Below are 15,488 nucleotides of genomic sequence, written 5' to 3'. Positions count from 1 at the left end.
ATAATATTTTTTGGTGATGCTCTCCTACATGTGAGCTGCATCTGGTTCAAATTTTGTGGCATAAAGTATAGTTAGTTTTTTACAGACGCTAGGACACATTTCTCAATACTTAGGTCACTTTTGCAAAACTCTTCACACAGTTCTCCTAACCAACTTTCATCTTGGCAAAGCAGTTAATTTCACATTCAAAATGCACTACAACTACCAAAACACTTAATTCAGGTCTCAAATCAACTCATTCTTCCAGAACACTAGCAAAGATTGACAGCCCACAAAACAATGACCTAAAAAACACTAACAACATGTAGCATTATACAATGTTTTCTTGTTTAAAACAAGGACACATCTCTGTTTATAATTCACTGCAATATATGTTACTGGAATGAATCAGACATGATGCAGAATTTGTCAATATTTTATGTCGTTTATTTATTTTTATATTTTTTTTATAATTCCAAAATACAAGAATTTGTATACACACCATCCACTGATACAGATACAATTCAATTGTTTTTATAGCATTTGATTTTCAGATTTAAAATATATTTCATTAAAATATTACTGTAGGAATGTAGCAAATTGCTGTCTTATTGAGTTTTGTATTATGTTATTGTTTTGAACACAAGTTTAACAGTTTTGAAAACAGTATTTAAGCATGTGCAAATCGGTCTGTACATACAAAGAGTTTTGGCAGTTGTTGTGTCTGAGTGAGAAAGGAATTCATAAAATTTGAGAGATGTAGTGAATGCATTTTGTGCCAAAGCAATGATAACTGATCCTCAGTTTAGCCCACATAGACTTCTGTTGTGCTCACTGTGTGAAGAGTTTTGCAAAAGTGACCTAAGTATTGAGAAATGTGTCCTGGCGTCTGTAAAAAACTGTAAATAAAGTGTTATTCGTTTTTTCACAGCTAGATGGCGCCCATGGGCGGTAAATATGGAATTACATTTGATCCAAAAATAATGAACGTAACTTTTCAAAAAAACTAATAAAAATATAAATTGAAACTGAATAAAATGTCTTTGAAACTTAAAAAAATAAATCGCAGGCAAAATGTTTGACTTTGTTTTTAATACACTGCATGTTTTGCTAACAGTTTATTTTCTTTCTTTCACTGATCTTTACTTACAAAAGCATTTCCAGAGTTTTCATTTATGCTTCTGAAGTTTCCGTTTACGATCACAGAGTTTTCGTTCGTCTTTCTGGCACAAATCTCTCGCGGGGGCTGGGCCAGCAGTGGTGTGTTCTCATTGGCTACTGAGTTTTTGATTGACAGCTTCTACTTGACCTGGAAGTGAAGACGTCAGCGTTGTTTACAATTGACCTTTCGCCGGGAGTTTGATTGACAAGCGATCTAACCAATCAGAACGCCGCATCCGCCATTTTGTCCGTCAAAGCAGCCAGTAGTTAAAAGATTAACCTCGGTGGAGTAAAACTTGAAAAATGGTGTATATTGACGTCTTTCCGTGTTTGAAACAACATTCATTCTCATGTTCATGGACTAATAGGAAGAGATGATCGTTTTTTACGAGCGGTTGAGCTGAGGATCTACAGCAATCTGTCACGACCATGGTCACGACACATTAAAGAGCAACAAAACGGTTTTTATTGTTTGAATTTATTTAATAACTACACGGTTTGAAAGCTGGGACTTTGTTTAATGTCATAAGTAACCTACTCTGTCTTGTCTGTCGATGTGTGTTCAGTATCCTCTTTGTTCCGCGATGTATTTTTCACTGCGTGTGGAGTGACAGCGCCACGGCTTGTCGGACAAAGCAACAAGGGGGGCGGGGCTCGGCGAAAGGCTAATTGCATGTGTGGAGGTGAGCGTCTGTAAGCGGCTTCTTATTTCATTTTAGTGATGTAAAGATAGTGATGATAAGATTTTATTATTTTATCTGTAGCTGCTGCTACTAGTGATGGGCAGATCGAGGCTTCATGAAACACTGAAGCAGCTGAATCAAATGTGCCGTAATGATTCGAGGCTTCGAAACAATCTGACACCCGTCTCCACGGTGACCCCTAGTGGTCAGAGCAGTGCAAATGCAATAAAACTCAGGCCAAACCTATGGGCCAAACATGCATTAAAAATACACTTTAACAAATGTATTGCAAAAGTTTTATTTAAAGTAAAATCAATTAAATGGAATTAACTAATCATCTAATAAGATTAAATATAGAGTGTCTGTATAATTTGTGTTCTTTTATCAATTTTAAAGGCTTGTTTCTCTGTTCCATGGCTCAAGCTAAACAGGCCAATAAGAGATTAATAACTACCATTATTCATTTTAATTATTCTAATGTATAATTAAAACATGTACAACTGTATAAAACTGATCGGAGATCAGGTAAAACCATAGGGTAAAGCCCTAGACACTTGTTCAATAGTTCTCAGTGAATCTGCATGATTCATGGGCTCACTTTATCATCGCCCTCTGTTGGTGAACCACTGAAATTTCGAACTGTTTCGAAACCGTGATGACGTGATGAAGCCTCGTTTACTAAAATCACGTGACTTTGGTAGTTTGATACACGCTCCGAATCACTGATTCGAAACAAAAAGATTCATGAAGCTTCGGAGCTTCATGAAGCAGTGTTTCGAAATCGGCCATCACTAGCTGCTACTATGGTGAGATGATTTCTTAGGCCTAGCACAGACGAATGATATAATCATCATTATCATCAATCATCGTCGTTATCTGGATACTCGCGGTAAGTCAGTATTTTTTACGTTTACAAAATCAATATAAGTAACATTACTTGCTTTTTCAGATGGAGAGGTATTTTAGAGCTCATTTAGAGCCCACTTTATACAGCAGTGTTGTCTTGATTTAACCCAGTCATTACAGGATCTGGTTATGTACTGTATATACAGCCTTTGATTAGATAATATTTAAAGGGGAAAAGGTAGTCTTTAATAATAATACATATGAAGTACTGTGCAAAAGTCTTAGGACACCATTAGATGTTGTTTTAGCAATGGTATAGTGACCATATAAATTTTTTTCAGACTTCTTATTAGAATATGACCAAGATAAATTTTAAATTTGTAAGCATTATTAAAAAACAGAAGAAAAAAAAAAGACTTCTACAGGCTAAAGTGGCAAGTGTTTCGTGACCTCTCCTTACACTTGAGTAATAGTGAGAACCTGGCTCTCTCAAACCTAAATGGAGTGGAAAATGACTGGAAGGCCAAAATATGATCAGAAGTTTCTCCTTTTAAAAAACTGGATGTCTAGGAGGTCACGTTAAATACTGATTTTTGCTTATAGAATCCATTTTGTTCTGATTTTTTTGTGTGCATATTTCCTGTATTTTCTGTTTGCATTGTAATAAAGACCAAAAAATAGACATGGGTCATTAAAACATTGCTAAAACAACAAAGCTAAGACTTTTGAACAGTACTGTATGGCCAAATGCAAAACCTAATACATGAAAGTAATTATGGCTGAAATTATATATAATTTGTTTGAAATAAATATTTTAAGGCTGCATAATTAATGTTATGTGGGAATTCAAAGCAGTTTGAATTGTTAGATTATAATACATCTGATTTCTTATTTTCCAGGGAGTGATGCAACGTTTCCATTAACAAAATTCTGATGCTGACCCAGAGGAGGGAATGGTAGCCCGAGAGATCCACTGTCCCCATCAGACAAGAATCTTATTTTGTTCAGACACATCACCTTTGACTGACTGGGATCTTGATCTTCAGACACCTGATATTATGCAAATATTTAAATTTTTTTGGAGCTCTCGATTAAAACAAGACAGTTCACAAACACACAAGAGGTTGTACTTTATTCTTATTAGTCCATACTGATCTTGGATTAGCATACCAACAACATATGAATGTTACAAGTGATAGTTCACCCCAAAAAAATTCTCATATATTTTACTCACCCTCATGCCGTCCATGATGCATATTACTTTCTTTCTACAGATAAACATAAATTAGGATTTTTAGGAAAATAATACATGTCTTCGAGTCCTAAAGACTGTAATCCATGCGACCCCAGTGGATGAATCAATGTCTTCTGAAGTGAAACAATAGATGAGAAAAATACTAATAATTTGAACTGTTTTAATTATTAACAATCGTTTCCCACCAATCATCATACGTGTGTGGGTTACAGTCCAGTTATGGGCTCACAGAGATGGACTATTTTCTTAAAGATATTTGTGCTTATGTGGAGAATGAAAGTCATACAGTCAAACCAAAATGTATTCAGACAACATGAACATTTCATTCCATTCATTAAGTTTATTCACTATAGTTTAAAAAAAATGGTAATAAAATGAATTTTATGAATTTTACACATGTATTCTATCATAGGTGCTTGTGCATTTTTATAGTAATGTACTGTATATCATGAGAATACTGTTCGTTACATGAATATGCAGTTAGTGTTTTGTGGATTCTGGTCGTTCCTTTCACAACATAATTGCATCCAACACTTTCACTTTGATACCTGTGTGTATGCTGTAGTGACAATAAAGAATTTAAATGTATTTGAATTGATTCATATTTTCATTTACATTTATTCAACTGTTTTTTTTTATGTCACAATTGAAACAGTTGATGATTGTTAAAAAAAATCTACTTTTATATGTTAGATGATAATGTTAACTAAATAAAATGATTAGAATGATAAAAAATGGCAACAAGATCATTCTTTGTGTGGAGTACTGAAATGCCCTTTGAGGTCTATACCGTCTTACAGCAAGCCACGACTGTTATTTTCATATTGTTTGAATCCTTCAGAATTGAGTGATCATTAATTGTTATGGTGTATGTGCATGTGTTAACAGTGGGTAGAGTGATGGCCATGGTTGCCAACCTTGATTACCTGGTTGGAGTGAGACTTTCTTGACGGCTGAATATATACATGTATATGATACTAGTATTCTCTTTAAATTGTAACAGCACAACCTAATCAGACCCAACAATAGAAGAAGAGAAGAATCATCAGAAATAATCAAATATTCTCCAAAAACATTGGACATTATGCAATATCTTCAGTATTATAACCTTTAATGTACAATTAAACCTCAAGACATTCATTTTCTCTCGCGTTTGATCTCTCACGCTCCTAAAAGTTTATGTCGACAAAGTAGAAGCCGCAGATAAATACAGATAAAATTCAAAAACAAAACTCATATCTTTAAATGAAATAAGAAGCCGCTTACAGACGCTCACCTCCACACATGTAATAGAGTGCCCCAGGGATGACGCGTTTTTGTAGGCAAAACCCGGAAGCGAGTTAGCATTTTAGGACTTCCGGTTCCAACGCCGTAAAGTCTATGGGTTTTTTGAATGGTTTTTGCTAAATCGCCTGAAATAAGGTCTGTGGTTAACAAAGCCTCTAAATACTTTCACGTTTTGATCTATGACATAAAACACACCAGTTATAACCCACTTGTGATTTTTTTAACTTTTACTGTGTCTTTAAATCAGCGGTTGCTAACAAATTGCTAAAAGGGACTACTTCCTTTGGCGGGGACTTTAGACGTCATCATGACAAACAGGACATTTGGACAGTATTGCTCATGAAAAAGTGGACAAGTATTCATACACAGCGCAGATCATAATCAGTGAGCATGTTTTTAAATAGAGTTGTTTTCTAAATAAAGTTTGAGTATGCTTGGCGGTGACGACGTTGATCCGCGACCATGGTGTGCTGTAGTTCGTTTATAGCCTACTGTTAGCTTTTTATATCTGACGACTTTATTTAGGCTTCAAAATCTATAAATGTTGTGTTAACTTGTAAAGATTATCTTGATAGACAAAACGTGTAAGTGTCATAACCCTTTGTTAAACACAGAGCTTATTTTCTGCGATTTTCCAAAAGTCTATGGGAAAAATGAATAGGCTTTCAGTCGAGGGAACCCGTGCGCCGCTAACTTCCGGGTTGGCCTACAAAAACGCGTCATCCCTGGGGCACTTTATGGACTATATGCACGGAGCGTTCTTTAGAACTTCCGCATTAATATAAGCCAGCTCGAAAACTTCCGGTGAGATGTCATTTGCTGGTGTGTTGAGCATCAGTAATGTAATACTTAGTTTATAATCAGAATATAGTCACTTAAATAGTCAGGCATAGCATTAATTTAGTTATTCAAACGTAAGACAGCTTCGAAAATAAATAAATAAAGACATACCTCAATGTTCCTCCTCGGCTAAATTCAATTCGACCATTAGTTTTCACACTTTTATGTGAAAAAAAGCTTCAAAAATTAAATATTTATTGTGCACTTTAGTTAGATTAATTGAATAAAATGTGTGTTTTCACAAGTGTGCTGAAATCATTGATCTTGCGCTGCTCTGACTGACATCTGCTGTGATTACAAAGGGAGAGCGCGGTGCTCGCTTTCTGTGTAATTAATTCACAATAAAAGTTATTGTTTTTCATAAGATTTTGTGAGTATTTCATACTTCACATTGACAAAATGTTTTTTCAAACCTAGTTATTTTATAATGTTTAATATTTAGTCAAAAACGAAGTGAAAAACGTTTAGAGGAAATGGCTGATATGTGCGCAAATAAATACTACTTTGCCGCCACCTGCTGGTTAAAGTGCTAATTACTGTCTTTTTATTTTTAAATAAGTGTTTATCAAATGTTAAATTTCCTACATTTTTAAATGTTCGGTTTTACAATCTCAGAAGGATGAACAAATTATGTTTGTGGTCATCGCATTAAAAATAACAAGTCCTGGGGAAAAAATGTGTGTGTGTGTGTGTGTGTCTCTAATTACAGACACGGCATTTTTAAACAGTCCCAATAGCTTCGTCTTTATTGCAATCAATAAAACTGTTTTTTTGGCAAATTAGGTAAATGTAATAACTGCATTAAAATATAAATACAACATTAAAAGTCAACCATAGATGGTTTTGTGTCGATGTACAACGACTACAGAATGAACAGCTAACAGTTCACCGGAAGTGCCCGAGCTGGCTTAACGACAACCAGGAAGTAACCCGTGCATATCATAAGCTGTGTCTGAAACCACTCCCTATCCACTATATAGTCCACTATATCGGGTGTCGGCCATTTTGTAGTGGTGTCCGAATTCTGAGTGAACGACTTCATTCCCTACATTCGTTCACTACTTTATACCCCACAATTCTCTCTGATTTCGAGTGTACATTCGATGTACACTTGCTGAAGCACTATTTCCCAAAATCCAATTGTTTTTAACCTTTTTTTTTATTTTTTATTAATCACTACTTGAATAAAACCTACTAAAATGTAGGGGGACATTATTATATAGATGAATTAAAAAAAAAAAGAAAATATATTAATAAAAATATTATTTTTGTTATTAAAATATTATGTAGGCATTAAATCAATTTAATGTGTTTTTACTAACAGCAATGTGTTTTAATAATTTGTGGCACTGTTAACTCATTAAACTTTAAAAGATGATAATTTAGTGGATGATTTTAAAAAAATCGTTAATCATAGGTAGCGTATTCAAATCATAACGGTCGCCTGAGGGCGCTCAAAGACCACATCATCTGTGAGCGTGAGCGTTTCTAACAACTTTATTAAAAAGGATAAATACATGAAATTATATACACTTGTTAATGTGTTTATTTTTGTTTGCAGTATTTTATAGTATTAAATGATTATGAACACATTAAGCATGACAAAAAAATATACATCGATTAAACTACAAAGCTGGCACAGAGGCATGTATGATTACAAAATAAAGTCATTATGATTGTTATTGTTATTAACATTGTTTTATAATGTAAATAACATGTAGGATAAAATAGTTTTATCGTGTGTCGAGCCGTTTCTGATATCTCCGACACACAGTATACGTCAGCGTCCGAATTCACTCACTTCATTTCGTTCACTCCATACAGATATAGTGCACTCAAATGCCATACGCTATATAGGGATTAGTGAATGAGTGAACGAGTGAGTGGTTTCAGACACAGCTATAGACATCATATAGGTGATATGTATGATGTCTATGGTGCATATAGTCCTCAGGTCAAGTAGAAGCTGTCAATCAAAAACTCAGTAGCCAATGAGAACACACCACTGCTGGCCCCGCCCCCGCCCCCGCAAGAGATTTGTGCCAGGAAAACGAACGAAAACTCTGGGATCGTAATCGTAAACGAAAACTTCAGAAGCATAAATGAAAACTCTGGAAATACTTTTGTAAGTAAAGATCAGTGAAAGAAAGAAAATAAACTGTTAGCAAAACATGCAGTGTATTAAAAACAAATTTTGCCAGCGATTTATTTTTTTAAGTTTCAAAGACATTTTATTCAGTTTCAATTTATATTTGTATTAGTTTTTTTGAAAAGTTACGTTCATTATTTTTGGATCAAATGTAATTCCATATGTAAACTCTGGTTTAAAAGGCACTTCTCAGCACTCGTTAGGAGTTTTTCAAAATGGTTAGATGCATTAAAAAGCTGATCTTCTAAGCTTTAAGATGATACCTATTTTGTGTTATTCCACGTTGGAAAACGAACATGGATGGGTACATGCATTGGATACACACTGCATCCCAGAAAGACACGTTTTTAGACAAGTATGTTAAATCATTTCCTGTGTAATATCTTGTGAACAACGCAATATTGTTGATTTTGGATTCATTTCGGAATCGTAAGAATCTGCTTTAAATAATGATGTGCATTTTCTATGGTCTGTGCGTTTTTCATGAAGTTATAAGCACGTGAAATATACATATTTCCCTTTCTCTGTGTCAGACTAAACTTTGTTTGTTGTCATTTATGCTAAACTCACCTCAGCTGCATCTTCTAAATGCCGCGAGTGGGCAGAAAGTGACGTCGCCTGCGTCTGCGCAGTGCGACCTGATGCGAGTCTGAAGTGAGACACAGGAAACAGAAATACTGCAAAATAATAATAATAACGCAACTAAACGAGACGAAATAACAGTATAACATTTCGTCTCGTCTCGTTTTGGTGAACGAAAATTAAGAGACATTTTAGCATAGTTTTTATTTTGTAAACCACATTTAGTCTCGTTTTTATTCGTCAACAATATTGCATTATACGTTTAATTAGAGTAATCGTCACATGACCAGCATTTACTTCGCGTCTCGTCTTCGTCACGTGATAAAGGTTCGTTGGCGACAGAGCCGTTCTGGTTGACGATATTTTGTTGACGAAAGCAACACTACTGTGCTGTAGTCCGTTTACTGTTAGCCTTTATATCTGACGACTTTATTTAGGCTTCAAAATGTATAAATGTTGTGTTCACTTGTAAAGATTATCTTGATAGACAAAATGTGTAAGTGTCATAACCTTTTGTTAAACACAGCTTATTTTTTGTGATTTTCCAAAAGTCTATGCGAAAAATGCATTTTGTTTTATTAACGATTTTAACAGAATATTTTGTGAAAAGACCTTTTGTAAATTTGCTGTTGATTTTGATCAAGCATTTAAAGGGTTAGTTAACCCAAAAATTAAAATTCTGCCATTAACTACTCTCCCATGTTTTTTCAAACCAAGACCTTCGTTCATCCTCGGAACATTAATGAAGATGTGTTAATGAAATTTGAGAGTTTTCTGTCCCTCCATTGACAGCTCACACAACACTTTCCAACACGCGTTCAGGCAACAATAGCTGCTTTTCCACCGTCGGGCCGAACGGTTCTCCTTGTGTTTCCACTGGAGCCTGGTACAGCACGGCAGGATTACAATCAGTTCTCGGCACAGTTGTCAAAGATGAACAAATGTTTTGCGGGTTTGGGATAACATGAGGGTGAATAATTAATGACAGAATTTTCATTTTAACCCTTTAACCAGCAGTATCATTAACATCAGCAAGGTGACACTGAACCAAAAAGAGTGTGGTGAAACTATACTGAGATATAAATATTAACCTAACTTGCATAATATTTGTTTCATAATACATAATTGCCTAACATTTAGTATCTGCTACAGCCCTCGGGAAAATCTGATTGTTAGTTTTAACAATGAATAAGGGACTGAAACCGCTGCAAATAATCTTAATAGCTAATTAATTGACTGTGATCACCTGACCAACATTAGTAGCATAAACCATTTTGTCATTGTTATAATATGTCTAGGCAAAAAGAGACAAATGAAGAGACAAACACCACACATTGTCTGTGCAGTACTGCTCCCATGATATCTATTTACATAATCAGCTGCTTCTTGTTACAACACAATCTCTGTCTGTTATGAGCGTCTCCTCCTCTATTGTCAGCAGACGGTTAGTGTTCCAGCACACACTCAACACCTTTTGGCTCTGTGCTTAACAACAGGTTCATCTTAAGACAGGTATTGATTTCCTTTGCATATTATTGTTATTATGCCTCATTTTATTTATATCTTTTCTATGATATTATTTCTGATATGTGATATTTTATCATAAGTCCTTCAATTTTATATAATTTCTGTCTGTACTTGTGTATTCCGTGTATCGTGTAGGCTATCGGTAGTGTTTGGTCTAAAATTTTGGTCTAAAAATGTAGGGCTACCATCTTTATAAACAGGAAAAAAACAGATTGCTCCTGCTAAACAGTGATTTTTATCCAACAAACTGGGTTTTATATGATTTTAATCTAGCCTATTATTTAACAAAAGCATTACAGTAATATGTTCATAATTGTTTCCTTATATTGTCATATGTAGATCATGCTATATCATGTTTTATATCATTAGCATAGGCCTAGGCTATTTAAAATTTCATCAGTAGCTAAGCGATAGCTATTCAAAACATTTCGTAACCACACAGTTTTATAACATAACATACTGCACGTGTACGCCACTGATTTGTTCTGCATATTTGCAAACGGGTCCAGCAAGTCTGACAGCTTTAGAGGGGGAAAAAAAAAATCATGCCACTCAAAACAAAAGGCGTTTAAAAACAAGCTACATGATACACTCCTCAGAGCCGTTCACACAGAGAAACCGAGACGTAGCGCATCGAAATGGAAAATCACTTTTTAAAATAAGTCTCCATTCGCGAATTTAAAAGAATGTTAAATTTAAAAACGCCGAGAATGCGCGAGACACCATGGGAAACAATGAGATGCGAGACGTAGCACAGTGAAATGTTATATAGGCTATATATATATATTTTTTTTTTTTTAAATGCAAGTTAAGCTTTTACTCTCCATCGCAGTGGAACGATATGCCTTGGGAAACAGGTGCTGTGCCGAATTTCGGCTCCCTGCCAGATTATTACCCTTACGCGGCGATGGGAGTGACAGTAAAAATAACATCTTTCTCTCTTCTGACTGCCGCTCTCTATTTTTATCCTTTTTTTTTTTTTTTTTTTTTTTAAAGTTGTGTTTTTCTTCTGCTATTTGTGCAAATGGAAACACAAAAATATATTCAGTCTCATTCACCGCTATCCACAAGTTTCCTACGCCCCATGAGGCCTTGCGTCAAACGTGGGAGCGTCTTCCGGTTGGAAGTAAACAAGCTGGACGTGACACTCATTCATTCAACAGTTGACAGTCATTCAAGATTTAACGATCCAAACTTGCGAACGTTTGTTTTTGTACTTAAAGATTTAAGATTCCGGCATCAATATTTCAACAATGTTTTACAATAAAAAAGTTACAGTAATAGTGATGTATTAATTTATGTCAGGAGTGCACATCAATCATGCTAAATCTAACTGATATTTATATTGACATAAAAAGAAAACACAGACCTATTCAGTTGCGCATGCTTCCATTTATTTGCGATCACAAGAATGCACAAAAACAACTCCACTAAGGCTTTTAAATCCAAAGGCTTACACATTTAAAAATATATTGATAACATGCCCTATGTTTACGTCACTTTTCTGATCATTTCTATTTATTTTCCTCTAAATTATGCGATGATTGCTATCCGAGGATGTTTGCGGGATCTCTCTATCCTGATCCTGATCCTTTCAGCCAGAGCAACAGAGGGAGCTCATGAGAAGACAACAGGAGTTATGAGTTGTACGAGTTGACCAGAGTGTGAATCTGTGAAAAATGCATTTGTCAGGAATCAACAGGCAGGGAAGAGACAGATAAAACATTAAACCAAATAAATACACGATTATAATAACATAAGAATTGTCTTCATTCCTCAAGCAGTCTGATATTTTCCATAAACGTGTGTATTTATTATCGCAGTGGTTAACATAAGAAGCCTTTAGCGTCGCATATATGACGCACGACACATTAGGAGTAAAATATCACATCGCTTTGGTGCATCAGTGACGGGTGAAGTACAGACAGCGGGTTGTTCATGTATGGCAGGGTCAGGATGCTCTAGTCATGAAGCAGCACTTTTGTGGAAGGTCAGTAAAGTAAAGCGCAATTAAGGACACAACTTTTTATTGTGATATTATTAACTAAGAATGTAGTAAACTGAGATGTTGTCCCTGAACACCGTAACGACATCTCTCGTAAAGATTTGCAACTTTACAAAGTAAACAATGATCCAAAAAACACTTAGCCTCTTCGCTAATTAGCACACAAAATACCATTGGTATGCTACTTCCGCCGCCTTACCGGAAGTTGTACCCACGTTCTCTTTTACAGTAGCGCCCCGCGGAAACAGGTGGATAAAAGTTTACCCAATAATGACGACTTCCGCTTCTGAGAAACCCGGAAATTTGAAAAGGGTCTACTGGTAGGTTTAGGAGTAGGTGTGGGGGAGGGGTTAGGATTTGGGGTGAATCAGGTAGCAACTTCAACAAGGGGGGGAATAATTTGGCAGGGTGTCAAAATTCGGCACAACACCTGTTTTTTAGTCCTACCGAAATGTGAGACCCACTGATCCATTTAAAGGATTAGTTCACTTTCAAATAAACTTTTCCTGATAATTTACTCACCCCCATGTCATCCAAGATGTTCATGTCTTTTCTTTCTTCAGTTGAAAAAGAAATTAAGTTTTTTTTTTTTCATGAAAACATTCCAGTATTATTCTCCTTATAATGGACTTCAATGGACTCCAAACGGTTGAAGGTCAAAACTACAGTTTCAGTGCAGCTTCAAAAGGCTTTAAATGATTCCAGACAAGGAATAAGGGTCTTATCTAGCGAAACGATCGGTCATTTAAAAAAAAAAATGTAAATGTGTATGCTTTATATAAACAAATGATCACCTTCCAAGTGCTTCCGCCAAAACCGCACTTTCGTATTCTTCAAAAAGCTTACGCTCTATGTCCTACGCCTTCCCTATTCTACTTACAGAAAAAATGGAACTGGCGCTGCGTTCATTCCCGTTAGATCGTTTCGCTAGATAAGACCCTTATTCTTCATCTGGTATCGTTTAAAGCCCTTTAAAAATGCACTGAATCTGTAACTTTGACCTTCAACCGTTTGGAGTCCATTGAAGCCCATTATAAGGAGAATAATCCTGGAATGTTTTCATAAAAAAAAACGTAATTTATTTTCGACTGTCGAAAGGAAGACATGAACATCTTGGATGACATGGGGGTGAGTAAATGATCAGGAAAATCTTATTTGAAATTGGACTAATCCTTTAATGTAGGCTACTGCTGGGTTAGGGTTAAGATTAGGATTAGAGCAATACAGCGCCTATGGTCACAGGCCTTTATTGTAATTAGACAATACAACGTTATGTATTTAAGCCATAGTGCAGAACTCATACAAATATTCATTTAACACGTGACATTGTCACAACAGCAAAATGACTAATGCATCTTGTGCTCATGACTCCACAACTTTCTTGCCACAGCTGAGACAGCAACTCTTGACAGAATGAAGGCCGTGATTGTGTTGCTCGTACCGCTTCTGCTTCCGTTGGTCTCTGCTCAGACGTTTCGTTGGGGCCCCTGCCCAACACCAATGGTCCAGCCAAACTTTGAATTAAACAAGGTAGGGCTACAATCTTATAGTTCACCCCTCAAAATTATCGTCATTTACTCCCATTTTTATTTACAAATCCAAATTTTTTTGTTTGATTTAGAATGAGGGTGAAAAAGTTTATTTTCGGGTGTACTAGCGTACTGTATGCACTCTAAAAAATGCTGGGTTAAAAACAACCCAACTTGGGTTGAAAATGGACATCCCCAGCAATTGGGTTGTTTTAACCCAGCGGTTGGGTTAAATGTTTGCCCAACCTGCTGGGTAGTTTTATTTAACTCAACTATTGTTTAAAAATTACTGTATTGCTTAATTAAAATTAACCCAAAGTATGTTGGAAATGAACATTTATTAATGTTCAATGAATAATTATTAAACGATAAACATTTATTAAATTGCTTATTAATAAATTTACATTAAACTATTAAATTTATATTAATAAAATATTAAAGCTTATTAATAAACATTCACCTTTTGTCTATTATTGTTGCCTCTAATTGCATCTGGTTTTTAATTTCCCAACTATTTTGGGTTCATTTTAAGATAGCCATATAGCAATTTTTAAATAATATTTGGTTTAAATAAAACTACCCAGCAGGTTGGGCAAACATTTAACCCAATCGCTGGGTTTGTCCATTTTCAACCCAACTTGGGTTGTTTTTAACCCAGCATTTTTTAGAGTGTGCTTATATGAGCTCTTCCTTTCACACAAAGTACCTTGGAAAGTGGTATGAAATTGAAAAGCTCCCAGCATCCTTTGAGAGAGGCAAGTGTATTGAGGCAAACTACGCGCTAAGACCTGACAGCACCATCCAAGTTCTCAATGTTCAGACATAGTGAGTAGTTTATCGACCAAATCATTTGACTTCTTAATGAAATTTGTCATTATCGTTTATCCATGATTAAACTGTGTATTTATATAAAACAGCAAAGGAAAAATTAGAACAGCTGAGGGCACAGCAGTCGTTCAGGACATGAAGGAGCCGGCAAAACTTGGAGTCAGTTTCTCCTACTGTAAGTCCATCAGTGTTTTCTGTTTGATGGAACATTCTAGAATATCTCTTCTATAGTTTCAAGTTCTTTTTTCTGTTTCTTTTTCATATACAGTCACACCCTACGCCCCATACTGGGTCCTGTCCACTGACTACAACAGCATTGCTCTTGTTTATTCGTGCACTGATGTTCTCAGGCTGTTTCATGTGGACTACGCCTGGATCCTCGCACGCTCACGCATTCTGCCCGCAGAGGCCATCTACCATGCCAAAGAGATCTTCTCACGTGACCACATCGACGTTAGCAAAATGATGCCCACAGATCAGCAAGGATGCGATGGTCCTATATAAACGGATTGAAATATATGTTTTTGGTTCAGAAAGGTTTAAGTGCCTTCACTATATGAGTACTTGAATTATCATTCTAAAGCTACTGTTGCATAAACTGTCTAAACGCAGCCGGCACATAATATAATGCTCCCTATATATTTTTGAAAAATAAATAAAACATTACCCTTTGCTAATTATAGGTTTTCGCTTATGTGTCATGTCACTCCTGAATAATGATTTTAATAAACGGGTGTTTATTTTGTGACTATACTCGAGTCCTGTTTGATTTGATGTGTGCATTGGTCCTGAAAATTGTATTTTTGTGTTTAGATTT

At 35.6% G+C, this 15,488-nt stretch overlaps 1 protein-coding gene across 2 annotated transcripts; it reads left to right on the top strand.

Moving 5' to 3' along the window:
• Window positions 1–10,170: 10,170 nt before the first annotated feature.
• Window positions 10,171–15,401, top strand: apodb (apolipoprotein Db). 2 transcript variants are annotated; one of them, XM_067377738.1, is made up of 5 exons: window positions 10,171–10,294; window positions 13,705–13,844; window positions 14,547–14,668; window positions 14,761–14,846; window positions 14,940–15,401. In XM_067377738.1, exons 2-5 carry the CDS (start codon window positions 13,728–13,730, stop codon window positions 15,173–15,175), a joined length of 561 nt encoding a protein of 186 aa, XP_067233839.1. In that variant the 5' UTR covers window positions 10,171–10,294; window positions 13,705–13,727; the 3' UTR covers window positions 15,176–15,401. The 2 variants fall into 2 exon arrangements, with proteins under 2 accessions (XP_067233839.1, XP_067233840.1); XM_067377739.1 differs by having other exon boundaries at window positions 10,196–10,226.
• Window positions 15,402–15,488: the final 87 nt, after the last annotated feature.

This window comes from Chanodichthys erythropterus, chromosome 23, assembly GCF_024489055.1.
Source record: "Chanodichthys erythropterus isolate Z2021 chromosome 23, ASM2448905v1, whole genome shotgun sequence".
Lineage (NCBI taxonomy): Eukaryota > Metazoa > Chordata > Actinopteri > Cypriniformes > Xenocyprididae > Chanodichthys > Chanodichthys erythropterus.
This window is presented reverse-complemented; position numbering and strand designations above follow the sequence as displayed.

Excerpts from the sequence above, each read along its gene's own strand:
- apodb (XM_067377738.1), top strand. The coding sequence starts at position 13,728 with ATGAAGGCCGTGATTGTGTTGCTCGTACCGCTTCTGCTTCCGTTGGTC. Across the intron at positions 13,845-14,546 it reads CAAACTTTGAATTAAACAAG|TACCTTGGAAAGTGGTATGA; the intron begins GTAGGGCTACAA and ends TTTCACACAAAG. Across the intron at positions 14,669-14,760 it reads GTTCTCAATGTTCAGACATA|CAAAGGAAAAATTAGAACAG; the intron begins GTGAGTAGTTTA and ends TATATAAAACAG.